The 25,503-nt window shown below is 50.4% G+C and overlaps 1 protein-coding gene across 10 annotated transcripts; it reads left to right on the top strand.

Annotated features, from left to right (window-relative positions):
• Positions 1 to 1,877: 1,877 nt before the first annotated feature.
• On the top strand, positions 1,878 to 25,203 carry HROB (homologous recombination factor with OB-fold). Of its 10 annotated transcripts, none has more exons than XM_008976016.4 (10): positions 1,882 to 4,787; positions 7,854 to 7,904; positions 10,503 to 11,690; positions 13,647 to 13,727; positions 15,354 to 15,494; positions 17,270 to 17,381; positions 17,570 to 17,655; positions 18,003 to 18,128; positions 20,545 to 20,653; positions 24,597 to 25,203. In XM_008976016.4, the coding sequence occupies exons 1-10, from the start codon at positions 4,785 to 4,787 to the stop codon at positions 24,656 to 24,658; spliced, it is 1,959 nt and encodes a 652-aa protein (XP_008974264.1). In that variant the 5' UTR covers positions 1,882 to 4,784; the 3' UTR covers positions 24,659 to 25,203. The 10 variants fall into 10 exon arrangements, with proteins under 10 accessions (XP_063455071.1, XP_008974264.1, XP_008974272.1 ...); XM_024926283.4 differs by having other exon boundaries at positions 1,883 to 4,787; positions 17,273 to 17,381; XM_008975999.4 differs by having other exon boundaries at positions 1,883 to 4,787; positions 13,644 to 13,727.
• The last annotated feature ends 300 nt before the right edge of the window (positions 25,204 to 25,503 follow it).

Here is a 25,503-nt window from a genome sequence, read left to right as displayed (position 1 = left end):
GCCCAGGCTGGAGTGCAGTGACTCCATCTTGGCTCACTGCAACCTCTGCCTCCTGGGTTCAAGCAATTCTCCTGCCTCAGCCTCCCAAGTAGCTGGGATTACAGGTGTGCACCACCACGCCTGGCTAATTTTTGTATTTTTAGTAGAGATGGGGTTTCACCATGTTGGCCAGGCTGGTCTTAAACTCCCAAAGTGCTGAGATTACAGGCGTGAGCCACCGCGCCCGGCCCATGTGATGCACATTCTTATAGGTAAATCTTGGCACGCGTCAATGACTGTATTATTTTCTCAGGATGAGTTCTCAGAAGTGGAGCTGCTTTGTCAAAGGGTCTACATAACTTCAAGGCTTTTGAGGGTATTTTCTGATCCAGTGAAGGACACCACTACCCAGTTGTCCAAGTCAGAAGCATCAGGTAATGTTAAGTCCAAGAGAATAAGGCTAATTAATGAAAGAATGGGCCACACAACCCATTCTCCACCAGGGGGTATGCAGAGGAGAGAAGTTACCAGGCTCTGAAGATTGTCAGCCACTGGGGAGATACTATGAGGGTCTTTCCTGGAAACCAGAGGAATACTTTTGCCCCCTGCCTACCTGGTCCTCCCCGGAAGCCAAAAGTGCTCCACATAGCATCCCTGGGCAACTCCTTTCCTGCTGCCCAAGCAAGCAAGGTGCCAGTTCCGCAGGATCCAGCCAGCTGCAACTGACCCTGAGCCAACTCCCACAGCCCTGAGTGGGTCAGCTTTGCTTATGAAGCAGGACCCTGGCACCTCCCCAGGGGGTCCAGCTTCCCTTCCCCCAGTCCCCAGCCTTGAGGGAGAAGCAATAGGGATAGGCTTGGGGAGGTGGGTGTCGGATCAGGGTGTAGAGGATAGAGGAGCTGAATGTCTCTGTCCTCAGGGAGATCTTGAGATGACTCACATGCCACTGGAGGGGAGAGAGAAGCTGAGGGATGAATGGATTGCAAACCAGAGGGAGGGGCCGAGCTTCCGTGCCTTGATTCGCCCGCGTCAGTTGCTTCAACAACATCTGCAGTGCGTGGGGTTGAGCGATCCCACTGGGGGGGCTGGGGTGGGTAGGGCTTCCAGGCTGGCTGACGTTTGCTTCCCGCCCGCTGGGCCAGCCTGGAGCAGTTCATGAATGACTCACCTCATTGTCAGGCTGATTCACTGCTCGGCTGGGGACTTGGGTAGGGGGGCGGCCCCCTAGGTACGGCTCACACCCACACACATGCGCACATACACATGCACGCACACGCCCAGGTGGGGCTCCACTGGGGTCGGACACGAGGGATGGGATTTCTGTGGTAAGAGGCAGGGGCATGCACACCATCTAGTGTGTGAATAACCTTGAAGTTTCAGTCTGTGGTGTACCAGTGTTTATTCACATTTAAATTAATTAAAATTAAACACAATTAAAACTTCAGTTTCTTAGCTGCAGTAGCCACATTTCAAGTGCTTAATAGACACACATGGTTAGTGGCTACTCTGTTGGGCAGTGTGAATAGAAAACATTTCCATCAACACAGAAAGTTCTATCGGACAGCTCTGGTTTACATAGCTGCCTACACACCAACTCAGAATCCACAACCTTCGCACACAAAGCTACACAAACAGATCAGTCCTCCCCGCCCCCATAGGCAGCAAACAACACACATTTAATTCCATACACGTATTCAACGGGCAATACCCAATCACCTACACAAGATTCTCAGCGTGTACACACACTTCCTATCCAAATATGCCACCGTCCATACCAAGGCAAATGTAAAGATAAACACATAAAAAAAAGTATGTCATCACACTGACTCGAATACAACTGTTTGTTCGATAAAAATACAAATTAGGGGCCAGCCGCGGTGGCTCATGCCTGTAATCCCAGCATTTTAGGAGACCAAGGCAGGCAGATCACCTGAGGTTGAGAGGTTGAGATCAGCCTTGCCAACAATGGTGAAACCCCGTTTCTACTAAATATACAAAATTAGGTGGGTGTGGTGGCCCACACCTGTAATCCCAGCTACTTGGGAGGCTGAGGCAGGAGAATCACTTGAATCCGGGAGGTGGAGGTTGCAGTGAGCTGGGATCGCACCACTGCACTCCAGCCTGGGCGACAGAGTGAGACTCCGTCTCCAAAAAAAAACAACAAAAAAAACAAATTAGGGTGAAATGCATTTGCAAGTATACTGAAATAGATACCAACCCAAGCCATGTGGTTCCCATAACAATTCCCAGCACGTGTTTGCAAATTCAAGTAAGGGGGAAGGGAATCCACATTTGTTGAGGTCCTGTTAATAGGCCAGGCATGGCGTTAGCCATTTCAATGCATTAATTCATTTAATCTCACAACAACCTTGTGAGGAAGATGTATTATTCTTTTTTTTTTTTTTTTTTTTTTTTTTTTGAGACGGAGTCTTGCTCTGTCTCCCAGGCTGGAGTGCGGTGGCGCGATCTCGGCTTACTGCAAGCTCCGTCTCCCGGGTTCAAGCGATTCTCCTGCCTCAGCCTCCCAAGTAGCTGGGACTACAGGCGCCTGCCACCACGCCTGGCTAATTTTTTGTATTTTTAGTAGAGACAGGGTTTCACTGTGTTAGCCAGGATGGTCTCGATCTCCTGACCTCGTGGTCCGCCTGCGTTGGTCCCCCAAAGTGCTGGGATTACAGGCGTGAGCCACCGCGCCCGGCTGGAAGATGTATTATTCTTTATTTTTTAATTTTTTTTTTGAGACAGAATCTCACTTTGTTGCCCAGGCTGGAATGCAGTGGCATGATCCCAGCTCACTGCAACCTCCGCCTCCCAGGTTTAAGCCATTCTCCTGCCTCAGTCCCCTGAGTAGCTGGGATTACAGGCGCCCGCCACCATGCCTGGCTAATTTCTTTTTTTTTTTTTTTAGACGGAGTCTTGCTTTGTTGCCCAGGCTGGAGTGCAGTGGCGTGATCTCGGCTCACTGCAAGCTCCGCCTTCCGGGTTCATGCCATTCTCCTGCCTCAGCTTCCCAAGTAGCTGGGACAACAGGCGCCCGCCACCACACCCGGCTAATTTTTTTGTATTTTTAGTAGAGACGGGGTTTCACCATGTTAGCCAGGATGGTCTCCATCTCCTGCCCTTGTGATCCGCCCGCCTCTGCCTCCCAAAGTGCTGGGATTACAGGCAAGAGCCACTGCGGAAGTGAGCATTGAGTTGCCCAGCCATTCTCACTCCCTCCTGACAAATGGCATCAAGTCATTCAACAAATACTTGTTCAGCCTGGGCAACATAGGGAGCCTTCATCTCTACAACAAATAAACATAAAAAAATTAGCTGGGTTTAGGCCAGGCACAGTGGCTCACGCTTATAATCCCAGCACTTCGGGAGGCCAAGGCGGGTGGATCACGAGGTCAGGTGTTCAAGACCAGCCTGGGCAACATAGTGAAACCCTGTCTCTACTAAAAATACAAAAAATTAGCTGGGCGTGGCTGGGCGCAGTGGCTCACGTCTGTAATCCCAGCACTTTGGGAGGCAGAGGCGGGCAGATTACCTGAGGTCAGGAGTTCGAGACCATCCTGGCCAACATGGTGAAACCCTGTCTCTACTAAAAATACAAAAATTAGCCAGGCATGATGGCACACGCCTGTTATCCCAGCTACTCGGGAGGCTGAGGCAGGAGAATTGCTTGAGCCTAGGAGGCAGAGGTTGCAGTGAGCCGAGATCATGCCACTGCACTGCAGCCTGTCCTGCAGAGCGAGACTGTCTCAAAAAAAAGAAAAAAAAAAAAAAATTAGCCGGGCGTGGTGGCGGGCACCTGTAATCCCAGCTACTTGGTAGGCTGAAGCAGGAGAATCACTTGAACCTGAGAGGCAGAGGTTGCAGTGAGCCAAGATCGTGCCACTGCACTCCAGCCTGGGCAACAGTGTGAGACTCCGTGTCAAAAAAAAAAAAAAAAGTTAACTGGGTTTGGTGGTGTGTGCCTGTGATCCCAGCTACTCAGGAGGCTGAGGTGGGAGGACTGCTTGGGCCCAAGAGGTGGAGGATGCAGTGAGCCATGACTGTGCCGCTGCACTCCGGGCTGGGTAAGGGAGTAAAGTAAGTCTCAAAACAAAAACAAACTCATTTTCTGAGTGTCTTCAATGTGCCACATGCTGGTTCACAAAGGTGAAAAGCCACAGTCTTGCTCTGAAGCAGTATTAAGTCAAGCAGGGAGGCCGGGCGCCATGGCTTACGCCTGTAATCCCAGCTACTTCGAAGGCTGAGGCAGGAGAATCGCTTGAACCCGGGAGGCGGAGGTTGCAGTGAGCCGAGATCGCGCCACTGCACTCCAGCCTGGGCGACAGAGCGAGATTCGGTTTAAAAAAGAAAAAAAAAAAAAAAAAGAACGGAAAAGAAAGGGGCGGGGGCAGGATTAGGCATCGTGGGGCCAAGATGCTTGATCTCACCTGAACCAGTGCTGAACCAGCCAACTGGGAAGAGGAGCCGCTTGGGGGCGACCGAGAGCCCATCCGTTTCCCCTTTAAGACCAGGGCGGAAGACTACAGTGAGAAGGCCCTTTGTGTCGGCGGGAAAGAAATATGCCTGCCCCTTTAAGAAGGCGGAGACGCCCCAGTGGCGGCGTCTTCGAATGCGGCCTAAGGCGCCTGCCGCCAGTCTCCCGGCGACTTTCCCTATATCGCGGAGACTCATCCCTCTGACCCCAGCCCGGAAGCACTGTCCCTCGGAGTCCGAGACTTCCACCTGGGTCGTGTCCAAGGCCCCGGCGACTCCCCGGACTCGGGGTGCCGGGCCAACCTCCCCGCCGAGGCCCACCCGCCGTCGCTATGGTAATGCCGCGCCCAGCTTGGGGGCTGGCGGGCCGCAGGGCCCCCTGGCCTCCGGAACTGCTCGTGGGGTTCCAGCCCCTCGCCCGCCCAAGTTGCAGGACCGGGGTCTGGGTGGGGGTTCGGCGGAGTCGAGAGACCTGGGCTGTCGTCAGGGCTTGTCATGGACGCGCCGGAGACCCTGAGAGCATTCTCCTCCCCCGGGCCTCAGTTTCCCTCCTGTTGCCTTCCTACCCTCCTGGGAAACCCCCCCTTTCCAGTGCGCTCAGACGTCACTACCGCTTGGGTCCATCCCTTTCCCCTCCACGCCCCACACTTTCCACTTTTTTTTTTTTTTTTTTTGGACGAAGTCTCGTTCTGTCGCCCAGGCTGGAGTGCAGTGGCGTGATCTCTGCTCACTGCAACCGTCGTCTCCCGCCCACCCGTTTCACTCTGACCCTTAGAGTCTTGGGAACTGTATCGCCAGCTGTAGCTCCTGCGGCTCTGGCATCTGGGGTTAGGCACCACCTCTGATCTGGGTTTGACACTCATCAGGAACTGGCTACAGCAGCCCTGCTGGCTAGAAAGAAGGAACCGTGGACTGGGGCATCCTACTCTCCTGGGACCCTAGTTTTTGGGCCTTGGATTAGGTAGGGAAACTACTGGCTTCATTTGCAGAAACAATGCCACTGTGCGGACGTTTGGATTTATGGTAGTTTCTCTTATGTTTGACATAAGATTGGTCAGGCGAAACCTTTGGGATATCGCAAAATCCTTAGGCCCAAGCCAGGGGCCGTGGCTGACACCTGTTTTTGTTTGTTTGTTTGTTTTCTTGAGACAGAGTCTCACTCTGTGGCCCAGGCTGAAGTGCAGTGGTGCGATCTCCGCTCACTGCAACCTCCACTTCCCAGGTTCAAGCAATTCTCCTGCCTTAGATTCCCAACAAGCTGGGATTACAGGCGGGCACCACCACCCCAGCTAACTTATTTCTATTTTTAGTAGAGACGAAGTTTCACTTTGTTGGCCAGGTTGTTCTTGAACTCCTGGCCTCAGGTGGTCCACCCGCCTTGGCGTCGCAAAGTGCTGGGATTACAGGAGTGAGCCACCATGCCCAGCCTGTGGCTGACACCTATAATCCCAGCACTTTGGAGGCCACAGTGGGAGGATCACTTGAGCCCAGGAGTTCAAGACTAGCCTGGGCAATGTAGTGAGGCCCCATATCTACAAAAATTTAAAAATTAGCCTGGGCGCAGTGGCTCACGCCTGTAATCCCAGCACTTTGGGAGGCTGAGGCGGGCAGATCACAAGGTCAGGAGTTCAAGACCAGCCTGGCTAACATGGTGAAACCCTGTCTCAACTAAAAATACAAAAAAAATAGCCAGGCATTGTGGCTTGGCCTGTAATCCCAGCTACTTGGGAGGCTAAGGCAGGAGAATTGCTTGAACCCGGAAAGTGGAGGTTGCAGTGAGCCAAAATCGTGCCGCTGGACTTCAGCCTGGGCAACAGAGCAAGACTCCGTCTCAGGAAGAAAAAAAAAAAAAGAAAATTAGCTGAGCACGGTGGTGCACACCTGTAGTCCCAGTTACTCAGGAGGTTGAGGTGGGAGGGTCACTTGAGCCTAGGAGATTGAGGCTGCAGTGAGCTATGATCTTGCCACTGCACTCCAGTCTGGGCAATAGGGCAAGACCCTGTCTCAAAACAAAAGACAAAAACAAAATGTTTATGCCCATGTGCACAGTCCTGGAGAACTGCCCTTGCTCCCCTAGGCAGCCTTCCCTTTGCCCCCTTTCTTCCCTTCCAGGATTAGTGCAGATGGTTCTGAGTGGATTATGTTACAAGAAAGTTTTTTAATCTTTCTTTCCTTTTTTTTTTTTAAGACAGAGTCTTGCTCTGTCGCCCAGGCTGGAGTTCAGTGGCGCAATCTTGGCTCACTGCAACCTCTACCTCCCGGGTTCAAGCAATTCTCCTGCCTTAGCCTTCCAAGTAGCTGAGATCACAGGCATGCTCCACTAGGCCCGGCTAATTTTTTTTTTTTTAAAGACAGAGTCTTGCCCTGTCGCCCAGGCTGGTGTGCAGTGGTGCGATCTCGGCTCACTGCAACCTCTGCCTCCCAGTTCAAGTGATTCTCCTGCCTCAGCCTCCTGAGTAGCTGGGATTACAGGTGCCCACCACCACGCCCAGCTAATTTTTTGTATTTTTAGTAGAGACAGGGTTTCAATATGTTGGCCAGGCTGGTCTCGAACTTCTGACCTTGTGATCCGCCCCCACCTCAACCTCCCAAAGTTCTGAGATTATAGGTGTGAGCCACCATGTCCAACCAAATTTTGTATTTTAAGTAGAGATGGGGTTTCACCGTGTTGGTCAGGCTGGTCTTGAACTCCTGACCTCAGTTGATTCACCAGCCTTGGCCTCCCAAAGTGTTGGGATTATAGGCATGAGCCACCGTGCCTGGCAGAAAGTGTTTTAATCTTTTTCTAAGAGGCAGGTCTCACTATGTTGCCCAGCCTAGCCTCAAACTCCTGGGCTCTAGGGATCCACCCACCTCAGCCTCCCAAGTAGCTGGGACTGCAGGAATGAGCCACTGCACACAGCTAAGTAAGTTTTTTAGAATACTTGGGTCTTTTTTTTTTTTTTTTTTTTTTTGATACAGACTCTCACTCTGTCGCCCAGGCTGGAGTGCAACCTCTCTGCTTCCTGGGTTCAAGCGATTCTCCTGCCTCAGCCTCCCGAGTAGCTGGGATTACAGGCATGAGCCACCATGCCCAGCTAACTTTTGTATTTTTAGTAGAGACAAGGTTTCTCCATGTTGGCCAGGTTGGTCTCGAACTCCTGACCTCAGGAGATCCACCTGCCTCGGCCTCCCAAAGTGCTGGGATTACAGGCATGAGTCACCATGCCCGGCCCTAGATTGTTTAAGTCTTTAACGAAATCCCATTTCTTCTCATTCCTTAGTCCTTTCCCAGCCGTAGCAAAAACAAACAAAAAACAATATACCTGATGGTATTGTTAGTGCTGGGAAGAAGCAGAGTGAGGACAGAATGTGCTTGCAAATGGTATTTCTCAACCCCAGTTGGTTTTTTTTCTTTTCAGGCGTGCAGTTTGCAGAAGTTGTTTGCTGTGGAAGAGGAGTTTGAAGATGAGGTAGGGAAGTGTTGATGATCAGAGGTGGCAGACGAGGTCTTAAAATGTAAACACTCAGGTTCAGAACATTTTGGATTAGCCTGTACCAGCCTCCTTTTAGTTGACATGTGTATGTTTTTGCCTGTGAGGTGCTGAGAAGTGATGAGAAGTGTAAACAACCTACTTAACTGTCTTAGAAACAAAAAACCAGAGCAATGAATTGCCTAATTGTCATACCTTTAAATTATAAGGGCTCTTTCCTGGAAGCTGTGTCATCTAGCTGATTTAATTCACCTCTGTGATAACATACTTGCGGTGGGAAGGGCTGTGTATGTAGAGCCAGAACCATGTAAGAGATAGCATAGTTACTGGATGGCAGGAGGCCAGGGGTCAGCAATTGGCTATGTGAATCAGGGCAAGTTACTTTATTCTCTGGTCTTCTGTTTTCTCTTCTACAATATGAGGGACGCTCTTCTGCCTCAGATGTTCTTCCCTTCCCTCTGTCTAATCACAAGATGAGGGGTGAGACTAGATCCAAAGCTCGCACGTTAGAATTACCCTTGTCTAGGCTCTACCACACACCAATTAAATCAGAATTTCTGGGAATGGCCCAGCCAGGGATATTTCTTTTTTTTCTTTTCTTCAACATTTATTTTAAGTTCAGGGGTACACGTGCAGGTTTGTTACATAGGTAAACATGTGCCATGGTGGTTTGCTGCACAGATCACCCCATCACCTAGGTAATAAGCCCAGCATGCATTAGCTATTCTTCCTGATGCTCTCCACCTCCCTGCCCCCGGCAGCCCCCACTGTGTGAACTTCTTTCTTTTTTTGGAGACAGGATCTCTTTCTGTCACCCAGGCTGGAGTGCAATGGCACAATCACGGCTCACTGCAACCTCAACCTCCCAGGCATAAGTGATCCTCCCACCTCAGCCTCCTCAGTAGCTGGGCCTACAGGTGTGTGCCACCATGCCCAGCTAATTTTTCGTTTTTTTGTAGAGACAGGGTCTTACTAAGTTGCCCAGGCTGGTCTCAAATTCCTGGGCTCAAATGATCCTTCTGCCTCGGCCTCCCAAAGTGCTGGGATTACAGGTGTGAGCCAGGGGGCCCGTCCTGATTTTTGCTTTTACAAATAATTCACAACTGCCAGTTTTGTCAAGGAGATGTGTCCTTGTCTTTGTCTTTCAGCTTTGGAGATATGTGATTACAGGCTGAAAAAGTGACTGTTAAAATGACCCTCTTGGGTCTTACAAGGTGATGATGGGACTGCTAAGTGAGTAATGGAATTAGAGTAAAGGAATCTGACAGCTGAAGTTTCTGTTCCTTGAAAATGGCAGATCAGTCCCTTCCCCCTTCCTAAAGCAGATGATGTCAGTCTGAGAGTGAGCTCTTTGGGAGAAAAAAGATCATCAACCTCCAGAGTCATCAGGATTTTATTACTGCTATAGTTCTGGTTATTATTATTATTGTTGAGTCCTGTGGTGGTCCTGCCTGAGTATGGGACTCAGTTAATAATACACAAAGCAGGAAAAAGCCTTTCTGTAGCCCAGACAATCCAGTGCAGTAGCAGAGGGTGGGGGTGGTGGGGACCCTCCTGTCAGTTAAATCAGCAGTTCTGACTCAAAACCACCCTCAGAACAGGTCTGTTGCTCTTGAAGGTGTCAATCTCACCTTGCTTCCCAACTGGAATCCATACTTTATTTAACTTGCCTGAAAAGCTATATTTAACTTCTGCCTTTTTTGCTGGCTCCAAGTCCTCTCTGGCTTACTGAAGGGTAGCTATCTCTGTGTAGTGTGTGTGTGTGTGTGTGTGTGTGAGAAAGAGAGAGAGAAAGAGAGCACACGAGTGTGTATTGGGGATGAGGAGTGAGCTAAGGACAGGCAGCATGACCAGCTGGATAGATCCCTGTTTAGATAACAAGCCAGACACCAGAAAGTGGTCTCCTTGAGATGGTTGTTGTGTGACCTAGGGTGATTTGTCTGACTTCTTGGTTCCCTGGAACGTTTGCTTCTCCTGCTGTTCTCCTCTAACTGCCCCTCTCCCCACCCATGAAGACTGAAGAAAGAGGTTACCTGAAGACTTAGCCTTAGATTGGAGTGTTTTTGATAGAGCCTTGTGTAGGCCCATGGGTGAGGTCAGAGGTGGTAAGAGACACCACTATTGGCTTTCATGCTTTGGTTTCTTTTTCTTTTTCTTTTCTTTTTTTTTTTTTTGAGACAGAGTCTCACTTTGTCACCCAGGCTGGAGTACAGTGGCACCATCTCAGCTCACTGCCAACCTCTGCCTCTCAGGTTGAAGTGATTCTCCTGCCTCAGCCTCCCGAGTAGCTGGAACTACAGGTGTGCACCCCCATGCCCAGCTAATTTTTTTATTTTTAGTAGAGACGGTTTCGCCACGTTGGCCAGGCTGGTCTCGAACTCCTGACCTCAAGTGATCCTCCTACCTTGGCCTCCCAAAGTGCTGGGATTATAGGCATGAGCCACCATGCCCGACCCTCGTGCTTTGGTTTCTTTCAAGTATCTACACACAAACATACACGCCATGTGCCTGAACAGTAAAAGCAGAGGGGTTCTTGATTTCCAGATGCCAAGACCTACCATCTCTGCTTCCTTGTAGGATTTCTTGTCTGCTGTGGAGGATGCAGAGAACCGGTTTACTGGCTCACTGCCTGTGAATGCTGGGCGCCTGAGACCTGTCTCTTCTAGGCCACAGGAGACTGTGCAGGCACAGTCCTCCAGGCTGCTGCTGTTACACCCCACTGCTCCCTCAGAGGCTTTGGGCCTGCCAGACTTGGACCTCTGCCTCCCTGCCTCCAGCACGCCCAGTGCCGACAGCCGTCCATCATGCATAGGAGCAGCTCCCCTAAGGCCTGTCTCTACTTCCAGCAGCTGGATTGGCAATCAGAGAAGAGTGACAGTGACAGAAGTGCTCAGAGAGCCAGCAAGACCTCAGTCCTCAGCCTTACACCCCCTACTCACCTTTGAGAGCCAACAGCAGCAAGTTGGTGGCTTTGAGGGGCCTGAACAAGACGAATTTGATAAAGTCCTGGCAAGCATGGAGTTGGAGGAGCCTGGCATGGAGCTGGAATGTGGAGTCAGCAGTGAGGCCATACCAATCCTGCCTGCCCAGCAGCAGGAGGGTTCAGTATTGGCTAAAAAAGCCCGGGTAGTTGATCTGAGTGGATCTTGCCAGAAGGGGCCTGTGCCTGCCACCCACAAAGCGGGTATCATGTCCGCCCAGGATGAGTCTCTAGATCCTGTCATCCAATGTAGGACTCCACGACCCCCCTTGAGACCTGGTGCTGTGGGTCACCTTCCTGTTCCAACTGCCTTAACGGTTCCCACTCAGCAACCCCACTGGGAAGTCTGTCCACAACGCTCCCCTGTTCAAGCACTTCAGCCTCTCCAAGCTGCTAGAGGGACCATTCAGAGCAGCCCTCAAAATCGTTTCCCTTGTCAGCCATTCCAGTCTCCAAGTTCCTGGTTAAGTGGCAAAGCTCATTTACCCAGACCTCGAACTCCCAACTCAAGCTGTTCTACTCCCTCAAGGACTAGCTCTGGATTATTTCCTCGGATACCCTTACAACCCCAAGCTCCAGTGTCTTCCATTGGGTCTCCTGTTGGTACCCCAAAAGGTCCCCATTCCTCCCTGGGTCCCCAGGGAGCTCTGCAGACACCCATAGTCACCAACCACCTGGTGCAGCTAGTCACTGCTGCCAGCCGGACACCCCAGCAGCCCACCCATCTCTCCACCCGAGCCAAAACTCGCCGTTTCCCCGGCCCAGCTGGGATCCTGCCTCACCAGGTGAGTGAGCTGGCTTTCTAGGATTTGGTGGGCAAGGGAGAGAAGCAGGGTTCCAGCACTGTCCAGCCCTAGCGTATCTTCCCTCTTGCAGAGAAGGAAGGAAGGAAGTGCAGAGAGGCTTTTCAAAGCTGCAGGAGAAATGGAAGAACTGAATGCTAGAAAATCCACTGTGAAGGAGTGCTTAAGGCTCTGAGGACATCATAATTTTCTTTTTTCTTCTCCTTTTTTTTTTTTTTTGAGATGGAGTCTTGCTGCAACATCCAGGCTGGAGTGCAGTGGTGCAATCTCAGCTCACTGAAACCTCTGCCTCCTGGGTTTAAGCGATTCTCCTGCCTCAGCCTCTTGAGTAGCTGGGACTACAGGCCCCCGCCACCATGCCTGGCTAATTTTTGTATTTTTGGTAGAGACAGAGTTTCACCATATTGGCCAGGCTGGTCTCGAACTCCTGACCTCAAGTGATCTGCCCGCCTCGGCCTCCCAAAGTGCTGGGATTACAGGCCTGAGCCACCACGCCTGACCCTCTTTTCCTTTTTTTAAGAAGACCCTCTTTTCCTTTTTTTAAGAATTAGAGATTGGCTATGTTGCTCAGGCTGGTCATGAACTAGGCTCAAGCCATTCTCCCGCCTTAGCCTCCCATATAGCTGGGACTACAGGTGTGCACTAGGGCAGGAAGTCATTCTTGTGCATTTGTTAAGGTCTTATGTGTTGGACAATTTGCTTGGAACTGAGAATACAGAGATTAAAAGAAATAGTTCCTGTCCTAAAGAACTTACAGTGAAATGGAAGAAACAGATGTAAACAAACAAACATGCACAAAGCACACAGTGTGAACAGGGGTCATTCCCTGGGTGCTGGGAAGACACTGGCTCTGCCTTAGGCTTGCTGAGTGGGCTTTGGATGGATGAGTAGGAGGTTAACAGGTGTGTGGCGGAGCGGGCGCTGTGCTCTGTGGATGTTCTGGCAGTGGGAAAGCAGGGAAGAGCATGTGTAAGGGCACAGAGGCAGAAGAGCAAGGTGCTCTCAGATCCACAGAACAGTTCATTGTGGCAGGTGTGGGGAAGCTGGGGCTGAAAAGGAGACAGCCCTGGTGAGACTTGGATTAAACTAGTCTTGGATCAGATCCCAGATAATTGGACTCTGAGGATCTGGACTGGTTGTGATAGGTGTGCCCTCTTCCTCCCATTTTAAGGGTGTTTGAAACAATTTCTGCCTGTTACTTGCTCTTCCCTAGCATGTTAGCAGATATCCAAAGAGGCCGTCTATGTTCCTCCTGGGCTGGATCTCCCTGGAGGAAAGGGTTAGGACTTGGGGAAAGCTGCCCCTTTGCTCATCACAGGCCTCTCAATTTTTCTTTCTTTCTTTCTTTCTTTCTTTCTTTCTTTCTTTTTTTTTTTTTTTTTAAGACAGAGTCTTGCTCTCTCGTCCAGGCAGGAGTGCAGTGGCACAATCTCGGCTCACTGCAACCTCCACCTCCCAGCTTCAAGTGATTCTCCTGCCTCAGCCTTCCAAGTAGCTGGCATTACAGGCATGGGCCACCACGCCTGGCTAATTTTTGTATTTTTGGTAGAGATGGGGGTTTCTCCATGTTGGCCAGGCTGGTCTCGAACTCCTGACCTCAGGTGATCCACCCGCCTCAGCCTCCCAAAGTGCTGGGATTACAGGTGTGAGCCGCCACACCCAGCCGGGCCTCTCTATTTGGGTCACTGCCCCCTTCAGGCAGCCCTGGTTTTTGCACCTGGGCGAGCTCCGGCTTCCTCACGTTTTCAAACCAATCCCCAAAGTATCTTTTTTGAGCTGCCAAAGAGGCTCCTGAGACTTTGTTAGGAGAGATGTAATATGTGTTAATAGTCCCTGATCATTTCCTGAACTCATTATGTAAACCAGACAATAAGCTGTACTTGTAAATAACAGCTGCTAAGCTTGCTCTCACCTTCTCCTTCCCTCCCCTCTTAGCAGAGTGGGAGAAGTCTGGAGGATATCATGGTTTCCGCGCCCCAAACTCCGACCCATGGTGCTCTGGCTAAATTCCAGACAGAGGTAACTTATGCAAATGTTAACTTTCTGGGTGTGATTTGAGAGTGAGGGGCATCCCTGTGTGTTTCAGGAGTTAAGAATCAAGAGCTGATGCTGCTAGGCCTGTTTGCTGGTGTCACACACTAAAAGGCATTTGAGGCAGGTAGTTGGGGGAGGCAGCAATTTTACTGGCATTAAGTGAGGCCTGTCCTGGTGCCAGGTAGGTATTATCTGATGCCATGGGTCCAGCCTTCTTTCCCATCTAAGAAATAAAGGCCCAGCTAGCTCCAGCTTCCCCCGGGGGAGGAGACTGTGATAAGTATTATGAGATTGTGTCTCAGGAGCCCTTCCTCTCAGGTTTCTGAGAACTGAGCTGGGAAGGATCTGCCTTCTCTTGCTTTTGCTGGGTTCCCTTTGGTGGGTGAGACCCTGCTTCCCTTCTCCTTGGGGTTCTGGTTGACCTGCTCTGCCCTCAAACCCAGTTTTGCTTTTAATTCTCCCCAGTATTTTTTCTCTGCTGTAGCTCCGCAGATCTGCCAGTCCATTTCAGATCCAAAGCAGCAGATACTCTCTGGATTCAAAGCATGTATTAATGTAAGAAGGTTAATTGTTAAAGCTAGAAGCATGCCAAATAGAATATGACTGGTTTCAAAATGGCTAAGCCACTCTGGAAGCCTATAAATATAAGTGGTGGGTCCCTACCCCTAAGACTTTTTGAGTCTTACAAAAAAGAAGCGTAGATAGCCTTCTGCTTCAATGCAGTTAAAGTCAGGAGCTGATTTTATTTTATTTTATTTTATTTTATTATGTTATTTTATGTTATGTTATTTTATGTTATGTTATTTTATGTTATGTTATTTTATTTTATTTTATTTTTGAGACGGATTCTCGCTCTGTTGCCCAGGCTGGAGTGCAGTGTCGTGATCTCGGCTCACTGCAACCTCCGCCTCCTGGGTTCAGGCTATTCTCCTGCCTCAGCCTCCTGAGTAGCTGGGACTGCAGGCGTGTGCCACCATGCCTGGCTAATTTTTGTATTTTTAGTAGAGACGGGGTTTCACCATGTTAGCCAGGATGGTCTCCATCTTCTGACCTCATGATCTGCCCGCCTTGGCCTCCCAAAGTGCTGGGGTAACAGGTGTGAGCCACTGCGCCCGGTCAATTTTTGTATTTTTAGTAGAGACGAGGTTTCACCATGTTGGCCAGGCTGGTCTCGAACTCTTGTCTTCAGGTGATCCACCCGCCTCGGCCTTCCAAAGTGCTGGGATAACAGGTGTGAGCCACCGCATCTGGCCCAGGAGCTGATTTTATTAAAAATTTGTTTTTCATACCTAGTCCTGCAGACAGGACCTGATTTTAAAAAGAAAAAAAAAAGAGTATCTGCTGAATGAAACCTGTGATACGCGACAAGATTTTCACGTGCTTCAAATGCCAAAGCAATCAGAAAAAAAAAAAAGAAAAAGAGAAAAAAAAGATGTCACATACCATTTTCTGGCCTTGGAGATAAATGAGAGGAGAGACTGTGGCCATTGTACTACAGTTTTTCCGAGGGGATTTGCCTTTCCTCTCTCACCCTTCCACCCTGTTTCAATCAAGAGTCTGTAGCAAGGTAGACCTATTCATACAGGCTCCCCCTCTGCTCTGTGGTACCAGATTGTTGCTAGTTCCCAGGCATCTGTGGAGGAGGATTTTGGGCGAGGGCCCTGGCTGACCATGAAATCCGCGCTAGGCCTGGATGAGAGAGACCCTAGCTGCTTCCTCTGTACCTACAGCATTGTCATGGTGCTGCGCAAGGTAAGGATTCTGGGTGCTGAGACCCAAAGGAAAGACCATTTTTCTCCCTCTCTTTGACCTACTGCCCTACTCCACCTTAGGAAGGGGCTGTTTGCTCCCTCGTACCCTATACAAGCAGCAGCACGAAGCCCCTTGGTTGTATCTTCCACTTACCTACCTTTTCACTGTCATCCATAGGATTGGGCCCAGGTGGAAGGAGAGAGTGGGTTATGGTATGCCTCTGCACTTCCAGGCGCTGGATGGGGTGGGGTGAGCACATTGCCACCCTCAAATCTCCCTAGTGGTTAAGGGTTGTGTGCAGAGACATGCCAGTACATGTGCCAACATATCCCTGCCTGTGACTGTTATGATGGAACATTGTGTAAACACATATAAACAAAAGAAAGTGCTGGACACAGTGGCTCACACCTGTATTCCCAGCATTTTAGGAGGCTGAGGTGGAAGGATCACAAAGGTCAGGAGTTCGAGACCAGCCTGGGCAACAAAGCGAGACCCTGTCTCTACAAAAAAATACACACACAAAAAAATTAGCTGGATGTGGTGGCACATGTCTTATAGTCCCAGCTACTAGGGAGGCTGAGGCCAGAGGATCACTTGATCTTAGGAGGTTGAGGCTACAGTGAACTATGATTGTGCCACTGCCCTCCAGCCGGGGCAATACAGCGAGAGCTTGTCTCCTTTAAAAAAAACCCAAGGCCGGGCATGGTGGCTCACACCTATAATCTTGAGAGGTCAAGGCGGGCGGATCACCTGAGGTCGCAAGTTCAAGACCAGCCTGACCAACCTGGAGAAACCCTGTCTCTACTAAAAATACAAAATTAGCCGGACGTGTTGGCACATGCCTGTAATTCTAGCTACTCAGGAGGCTGAGGCAGGAGAATTGCTTGAACCTGGAAGGCAGAGGTTGCGGTGAGCCAAGATGTGCCATTGCACTCTAGCCTGGGCAATAAGAGTTTCACTCCGACTCAAGAAAAAAACAAAAACCAAACAGGTCAGGCGGGGTGGGTCACGCCTGTAATCCCAGCACTTTGGGAGGCTGAGGCGGGCAGATCACTTGAGGTCAGGAGTTCGAGACCAGCCTGGCCAACATGGTGAAACCCCCTCTATTGAAAATACAAAAATTAGCCAGGCTTGGTGGCACACGCCTGTAAGTCCAGCTACTCAGGAAGCTGAGGCTGGAGCATCGCTTGAACCCAGAGGCAGAGGTTGCAATGAGCCAAGGTCGTGCCATGGTACTCCAGCCTGGGCGACAGAGCGAGACTCCATCTCAAAAATGAAAAAATAGGCCGGGTGCGGTGGCTCATGCCTGTAATCCCAGCACTTTGGGAGGCCGAGGTGGGTGGATCACGAGGTCAGGAGTTCAAGACAAGCCTGGCCAACATGGTGAAACCCTGTCTCTACTAAAAATACAAAAATTAGCCAGGCGTGGTGGTGGGCGCCTGTAATCCCAGCTACTCGGGAGCCTGAGGCAGGAGAATCGCTGGAAACCAGAAGGTGGAGGTTGCAGTGAGCCAAGATTGTGCCATTGCACCCAGCCTGGGAGCGAAACTCCGTCTCAAAAAATAAAAAAGAACGGAGGCAGGGGAGAGAAATGAAGGACCTCCCAGCTCTAGGTCTGCCAGAGAGAGATGGGGTACCTCCTTGTCCTCCACAAAGAAGATCATCACTATAACTATACTCTGACCCCTCCTAACCCCGGTTGCCCTGGCACACTTGGAGACCTGGGAAGTCACAAGTGGGCCGTGGAAGGCTCAGCATATGCCTCTCCTTGTAAGCAGGCAGCCCTGAAGCAGCTTCCTAGGAACAAGGTCCCCAACATGGCGGTGATGATCAAGTCCCTGACTCGGAGCACAATGGACGCCAGTGTGGTTTTCAAGGACCCCACGGGTAAGGAATTAGGTCCTAGGTTGTCTGGTGAGTGGGCTCCATTGAGGCCAGGAAATGAGGTGGAATCACCCTCTCCCTTTGCAGACAGGAAAACTGAGGCAGTGAGCAGCCCACTTCCCAGCCAGGGCCCATACCAGTCGCTGTGCTGCCCTTGACCCCGAGACTGATGGGCCATGTGGTATTTGCAGGAGAGATGCAGGGGACGGTGCACAGGTTGCTGCTGGAGACGCGCCAGAATGAGCTGAAGCCTGGCTCAGTGCTGCTGCTGAAGCAGGTATGGGGAGCAGCTCTCCACACCACTGCCCCCCGGATAGAGCCCTCAGTGTCTGTCTCCTTACCTGTTTGGCTGCCTTCCTCTACAACACCAGGCACGGAGTGGCTGAACCATTGCTAGGCCCTGGCTTGAGCTGAGGGAAGGCCTGTGGCCCTTGAGCTGGCCCCCATTCTTCAGGGTGGATAGGGATGGAGGGTTGTGTTAAGGGGAGATTGTGGCAAATGGTTCTCTTCTGGCACCAAGGCTAGGCAGAGGACACCAAGTGAAAGGCAGGTGGGAGCCAGGTGTCCATCTGGCAGCTCCCAGTGCTCCATCAGGACACTGACCTTCCCTTTCCTTGACTCCAGATTGGAGTGTTTTCTCCTTCACTTCGAAATCACTACCTCAACGTGACACCCAACAACCTGGTCCATATTTACAGCCCGGATTCTGGGGATGGGAGCTTCCTCAAGCCATCTCAGCCCTTCCCCAAGGTAAGAGGAGCAGGAAGAAACGGGGGACTGGTAAGGCCCTCCTTCTGCCTGGATCTTCTGAATTCTTCCTCTCTTCCACCCTGGGGAGCAGAGGTCTGAAGGGGGCAGGTGCTCTGAGGTGAAAAGGTATCTTTGGGGACAGGACCATCTCCTATCCCTCATCCAGCCGCCTGGCAGATGGCTCAGTAACAGTACCTAGAGGAGCAGCTGGCTTCTTGGTGATCCCTGAGCATCTGATGGCAGGCTTGAACATCTGAGAGGATAGGAGTCACTTGAGAACTAAACAAGTGGAGGGCCCACCAGGGGGTGGTGGCAGTAAATGACCGAGGGTCAGATCTGCTACAGGTGGCAGTGTGGAGAACAGTGAGCTACAAATGGCCTGTCAGGTGAGCCAGCACCTGCTCTGTGTCTTCCCTCTTGGCATCTGCCTCTGCTAAATTAGGGGGAAGCTGCACAGAGCACTGGTGGGGACATCCTCTTTAGGAACCGAGACGAGCATTTGGCATTTATGGGAGGTAAGCATGGGCTTCCAGGCAGATCCACTCCAGGTTGAGAGTGTAGAGCCTGGGCTTGACATGCCCTGCCCCCACCACCTTCCTGGGATCTTGTGTACTGAAAACGTGTACTGTGACCTTGGGCAAGTCCTGTTGCCTCCCTTGCAACAGCTTCATCTATAGTACGTTTGACTTGATGACCTCTAGTCATCTTAGACAGAGGTTTTCATCTAAGCTCCAACTTTCCACTTCCATTTTCCTCATCTTTCCCCTTAGCCCCTCCACATTCTCTCAAAATCACCCCACTTGTAAACCCTTTCTTTTTCTTTCTTTTCTTTTCTTTTTTTTTTGAGACAGTTTTGCTCTGTCACCCAGGCCAGAGTGCAGTGGCGTGACCTTGGCTCAATGCAACCTCTGCCTTCCAGATTCAAGCGATTCTCCCACCTCAGCCTCCCGAACAGCTGGGACCATGCCCAACTAAATCTTTTTGTATTTTTTAGTAGAGACAGAGTTTTGCCATTTTGGCCAGGCTGGTCCCGAACTCCTGACCTCAGGTGATCGGCCTGCCTTGGCCTCCCAAAGTGCTGGGATTATAGGCATGAGCCACCGTGCTCGGCCTATTTTTCTTTTAAATTTCAAATTATCTATACTTATTGAAATAAATCAAAATAGCACAGAATAAGCAAAAAATGGGTCCTACCCTTCCCCACTCCTATTTCCTAGGACTAACCATGGTTAACCATTTAATTACCAGTATTTATTTTTAATTTTTTTTTGAAATGGAGTCTCACTCTGTCACCCAGGCTGTAGTGCAGTGGCATGTTCTCAGCTCACTGCAACTTCACCTCCCGGGTTCAAGTGATTCTCCTGCCTCAGCCTCCTGAGTAGCTGGGATTACAGGTGTGTGCCACCACACCCGGCTACTTTTTGTATTTTTAGTAGAGACGGGATTTCACCATGTTGGTCAGGCTGGTCTCGAACTCCTGACCTTGTGATCCACCTGCCTCAGCCTCCCAAAGTATTGGGATTATAGGCATGAACTAGGCGTGCCCGGCCTAGTTTTTGTGTTTTTAGTAGAGATGGGGTTTCACCATATTGGCCAGGCTAGTCTCAAACTCCCGACCTCAAGTGATCCTCCTGCCTTGGCCTCCCAAAGTGCTGGGATTACAGGTATCAGCCACCGTGCCTGGCCTTAATTACCAGTTTTAATTACCTGCCCCTATATTAGCTATATATTCCTTTGGGGATTGTTAACAGCTAATTTTAAACCTCAGGCTAACTCTTCAATGTATTTCTGAATGGCCTCTTCACTCTCTGCTCTAGTTATAGAGAATCTCTAAAACATTAGATACCAACAGAACTAGGAAAGCAAATCAGCCAAAAGAGGTTTGTTTTTTGTTTTGTTTATTATCCGCTGCTTTGGGTGTTTGGTGTTTCAGCTGCCTCCCTTCAGCATGGGCCTGGGTGGCTGGCCCCTGCCATACTCTTCCATCATGTTTCTTTTTTTTTTTTTTTTTTTTGGAGCAAGGGTCTCACTCTGTCACCCAGGCTGGAGTGCAGTGGCACGATATTGGCTCACTGCAACCTCTGCCTCCTGGGTTCAAGCGATTCTCATGCCTCAGCCTCCCGAGTAGCTAGGATTACAGGCGCGTGCCACCATGCCCGGCTCTGTTTTTGTATTTTTAGTAGAGATGTGGTTTCACCGTGTTGGCCAGGCTGGTCTCGAACTCCTGACCTCAAATGATTCACCCGCCTCGGCCTCCCAAAGGGCTGGGATTACAGGTGTGAGCCACCACACCTGGCCCCATCATGTTTCTTTCCTGAGCCCCACACTGTTCCTTTGAGGTTGTCTGGGTAGAGGTGGTGCCATCTGAAGGGATTTCAGGGACACAGGCATTGGTAACCAGATCCTCTGTCGCCAGGATTCAGGGAGCTTCCAGCATGATGTGGCTGCAAAGCCCGAGGAAGGCTTCAGAACAGCACAGAACCTAGAGGCAGAGGCGTCCCCTGAGGAAGAACTCCCAGAAGCAGGTAAGGCAGTCAGCCCATCTGGGAGCAAGAGAGGTTCTATTTCCTGTTGAATAGCTGAACCAGAATCTTCCTGGCTATATCTTGTTCCTCTTTCCATGAATCTTTGGCTCTTATATAATCTTACAGAAATCAGATACAGTGTCTTGTTTGGCAAGGCTGCAGGCCACAAACTCGTTAACAGTGTGATGGGGCCATGTAAAACAAAGTGTCATCCACAGGTTTCCCCCATTTTCAGGTTATGTGCCATCAGCCACAAGGAGGAAACATCACCATCCCCTGTCCAGATGGACAGGCGCTATCTTTGTGCCACACTCTGAGTCCTCTGTGGGCTGATGACCAGACCACAGAGGCAGATTTCCCATCCTGAGTAAGCTTAGAGGAGTGCTGAGGAGTCAAGACGTCCACTGGTTTTTGGGAAAACCAGGCTACAAACCAGAGAGGCCCAAATGCAGACCCCTTGTGGTTGGGCCAGCTGCTTCCTCAGAAGGCAGCATCACCCAGGTGAAACTAACACCATTCAGGATCTAGTTTTAGCTTTTTTTACTTTAATTTTTATTTTTGTGACAGGGTCTCATTCTGTTGCCCAGGCTGGAGTGCAGTGTTATGAACACGCCTCACTGCAGCCTCGGCCTCCAGGCTCAAGCAGTCCTCCCACCTCAGCCTCCCGAGTAGCTGGGACTATAGGTATGTGCCACTATGCCCAGCAATTTTTTTTTTTTTGAGACGGAGTCTCGCTCTGTCACCCAGGCTGAAGTGCAGTGGCGCGATCTCAGCTCACTGCAAGCTCCGCCTCCTGGGTTCATGCCATTCTCCTGCCTCAGCCTCCTGATTAGCTGGGACTACAGGCGCCTGCCACCATGCCCGGCTAATTTTTTGTGTATTTTTAGTAGAGACAGGGTTTCACTGTGTTAGCCAGGATGGTCTCGATCTCCTGACCTCGCGATCTGCCCGCCTCAGCCTCCCAAAGTGCTGGGATTACCAGGTGTGAGCCACCGCGCCCGGCCATGCCCAGCAATTTTTAAATTTTTTGTAGAGACAGTTTTGCCATGTTGCCCAGGCTGGTCTTGAACTCTTGGGGCTCAAGTGATCCTTCTGTCTCTGCCTCCCAAAGTACTGGGATTAGAGGCATGACCTACCGTGCCCAGCCTGGTCTTTAGCTTTTCAATTCCAAAAATTCAATCCTGTCTGGCCCCAAAGTTCACAGGATTATATGTGGGCGGAAACCTACCCAGGTGCCGAGGCAAGAGACTGAAGGCACAAACTGTTCCAGTATAATACAGAAAATAGTTAGAATAAGAAAAGTTATACTAGAAATAGGATATAGAGATGATTATATATGGATATTACCAATCATTAGTTTTTAGTACTAATTTCTGTATTATTATTATAACTGAGAAAAAAACCAGCCAATATAGAGTCAAGAGCTGAAGGGACATTGTGAGAAGTGACCAGAAGACAAGAGTTGGGTGCCAGATGTAGGGTCCAGCCCTACTGGACCTTGTGGGTTTTCTCTTCGTATGCAGAGACGAGAGATTATAGAAAAATAAGACACAAGACTAAGAGAAAGTAGGAAAGACAGCTGGGCCCAAGGGGCCACTACCACCAATGCGTGGAGTCCGGTAGTGGCCCCAAATGCCTGGATGCACTGCTATTTATTGTATACAAGGCAAGGGGGCAGGGTAAGGAGTGTGAGTCATCTCAAAAGATTGAGTAAGTCAAGCAAGTCACGTGTCCACGTGATGGGGGCCTTTCCCTTTGTGGTAGCTGAAGCAGAGAGGGAGGACAGCATATGTCAGCGTTTTGTCTATGCACTTATCAGAGAAATCAAAGACTTTAATACTTTCACTAATTCACTACTGCTATCTTCCAAGAACTTAAAAGAAGAACCAGGTATACAGGCGGAACATGAAAGTGGACAAGGAGCGTGACCACTGAAGCACAGCATCACAGGGAGACGTTGAAGCCTCCAGATGATTGTGGGCAGGGCTGGCTAATGTCAGGCCTCCCACAAGAGCTGGTGGAGCAGTGTTCTCGAACTCCCCCAAGGAGAGGGAGACTCCCTTTCCCAGTCTGCTAAGTAACAGTTGCCTTCCCAGGCACTGGCGCTACCACAAGACTGAGGTCTGCTAAGTAACGGGTGCCTTCCCAGGTACTGGCGCTACTGCTAGACCAAGGTGTCCTCAGGCAGCCCTTATCAGGGCATGACAGAGGACTTTCACTCTTGTCTTCTGCTCACTTCTCACAATGTGCCTTCAGCTCCTGACTCTGTACTGGCTGTTTTTTTTCTCGGTTATAATGATAATACAGAGATTAGTACTAAAAACTAATGATTGGTAATATTCATATATAGCTGGGCGCGGTGGCTCACGCCTGTAATCCCAGCACTTTGGGAGGCCAAGGTGGGCGGATCACGAGGTCAGGAGATCGAGACCATCCTGACTAACATGGTGAAACCCCGTCTCTACTAAAAATACACAAAAAATTAGCCAGGCATGGTGGCGGGTGCCTGTAGTCCAGCTACTTGGGAGGCTGAGGCAGAAGAATGGCATGAACCCAGGAGGCGGAGCTTCCAGTGAGCCGAGATCGTGCCACTGCACTCCAGCCTGGGCGACAGAGTAAGACTCCGTCTCAAAAATAAAAAAAAATCCATATATAATCATCTCTATATCCTATTTCTAGTATAACTTTTCTTATTCTGTTTTCTTTATTATACTGGAACAGTTTGTGCCTTCAGTCTCTTGCCCCGGCACCTGGGTAGGTTTCCACCCACAATTATGGATAGGTGTTCTCACACTACCTAATTCACAGTATACCAATGGATAAACCACAAAGGCCATTATATCTTGTGAAAAAGCATATGTCTCTTATCCTGGAATCTTGCATTGCCTGGAAGCCTGCACTCTTTCTTTGTGAGACAAGCCAAGGCATCACCAGAAGGTTGCTGGTAGTGACAGAGAGTTGATTATAGAATGTTAGGGCTGGTGGGCCGGGCATGGTGGCTCATGCCTCTAATCCCAGCACTTTGGGAGGCCAAGGCGGGTGGATCACAAGGTCAAGAGATCAAGACCGTCTTGGCTAACACGGTGAAACCCCATCTCTACTAAAAATATAAAAAATTAGCCGGGCGTGGTGGTGGGCGCCTGTAGTCCCAGCTACTCAGGAGGCTGAGGCAGGAGAATGGTGTGAACCCAGGAGGCGGAGCTTGCAGTGAGCTGAGATCACGCCACTGCACTCCAGCCTGGGCGACAGAGTGAGACTCTGTCTCAAAAAAAAAAAAAAAAAAAAAGAAAGTTTGTTTCAGGTAAAGTGGGGTTGATAACAGGAGCTAACTGGAGATGCCCTACCTATGAATGTTTATTGAGGCACAGAGCAAGCACTCAGTCAGTATTAGCTGCTGCTAGTAAATAATATTGCTAGGGATTATCGAGGTCAGCTGTGTCCAAGTTCTCGGACATAAGTACCACATCTGAGAACTGTAGTCTTACACAGGCACTTTGAGGAAGGGGGTGATATTTTCCACTGTCAGATGAGAAGCCAATTAAGGAACTGTGTAACTCTGAACACATCTGATGGCTTTTCCCAGCCTTCTTTCTCCTTCAGCCAATGAGAGTTGCACTAGGTGACCTCTGAAGCCTTCTTGTTTGGCACTATGACTGGATGGAAGGAGAGGAATCAGTGAGGCTCAGGGGAATCCTCTTCCTCGTCAGAATGGCCCAGGGATTACGCCCCTGCCTTTTGTCATGTACGGGTACAAGGGGAGCAGAGGGAAGATGGAAGTCAGGCCAGCCTCAGGCCCATTGGCATGGGTACCACTGCCTGGAGGAGCCGCCTGCCCAGCTATACAGCCAGGTCCAGGCCCTCCTGAAGGGCAGAAACTTTGGACCTGAGTCACATGGAACGCTGATGTTGTCACTAAGGCTACCCATCATTCCCCTCTCTGTAGATGACCTGGATGGACTCCTGAGTGAGCTTCCTGAAGACTTCTTCTGTGGGACCAGTAGCTGAGACTGCCCCAACGCAGGACAACCCACCATGAGCAGGCAGCTCTGGGCATGTGTCTGGTCATATCCAAGGGGGAGAAGAAGGCCAGCATGATTGGAGAGTGGACACAGCGGGGGGGCTTCTGTGGTTGCTCCCACCCTGGGTGTTTTCCCTGAGAGCCCCCTCATCTCTGCGCTGCCCTCACTTTGGGCCTTTCTTTGCCGTTGGCACCAGGATCCGGCCGGAGACTGGCTCTCCAGCCAACAAGAAAGGCCTGTCACCCTCGCCTTGGGTGTCCCTCTCCTGCCTCAGCTTAATTTTAGAGGATATTGGGCCTGGTTTTCTTGTCCCTTCATACCCTAGTCCCTGGACAGCTGAGGAGATGAAAGGAGCCACACCACAACAATGGCGGCCTGCCCCTCCACACAGGGGAGAAGCACGCTCAGGCTTCCTCTGCTTTGTCTCTTCAGACCTGTGGTTGCTCTGCTCATCCATGCCCAAGGTTCCCAGGTGCAGGACAGAGGTGTGGCCTATTGTACCTTGTTCTGAAATAAAGCAGCTCCTGCTTCTTCTGCCTCCCTTTCTTTTCCACCCCCTGCTGCTCCTGCCTAACTGCTCTGCCAGTGCTGGGTGGCCACAAAAGGGCTCAGGCAACTCTTTTTCGCTTTTTTTTTCTTTTTTATATACTTTTAGACTTCTAAAATTTTTTTTTTGAGACGGAGTCTCGCTCTGTCACCCAGGCTGGAGTACAGTGGCGCTATCTCGGCTCACTGCAAGCTCCGTCTCCCGGGTTCATGCCATTCTTCTGCCTCAGCCTCCCAAGTAGCTGGGACTACAGGCTCCTGCCACCACGCCCGGCTAATTTTTTT

Source organism: Pan paniscus, chromosome 19 (assembly GCF_029289425.2).
Source record: "Pan paniscus chromosome 19, NHGRI_mPanPan1-v2.0_pri, whole genome shotgun sequence".
Classification (NCBI taxonomy): domain Eukaryota; kingdom Metazoa; phylum Chordata; class Mammalia; order Primates; family Hominidae; genus Pan; species Pan paniscus.
The sequence above is the reverse complement of the archived record's forward strand: the minus strand, read 5'-3'. Positions and strand labels throughout refer to the sequence as shown.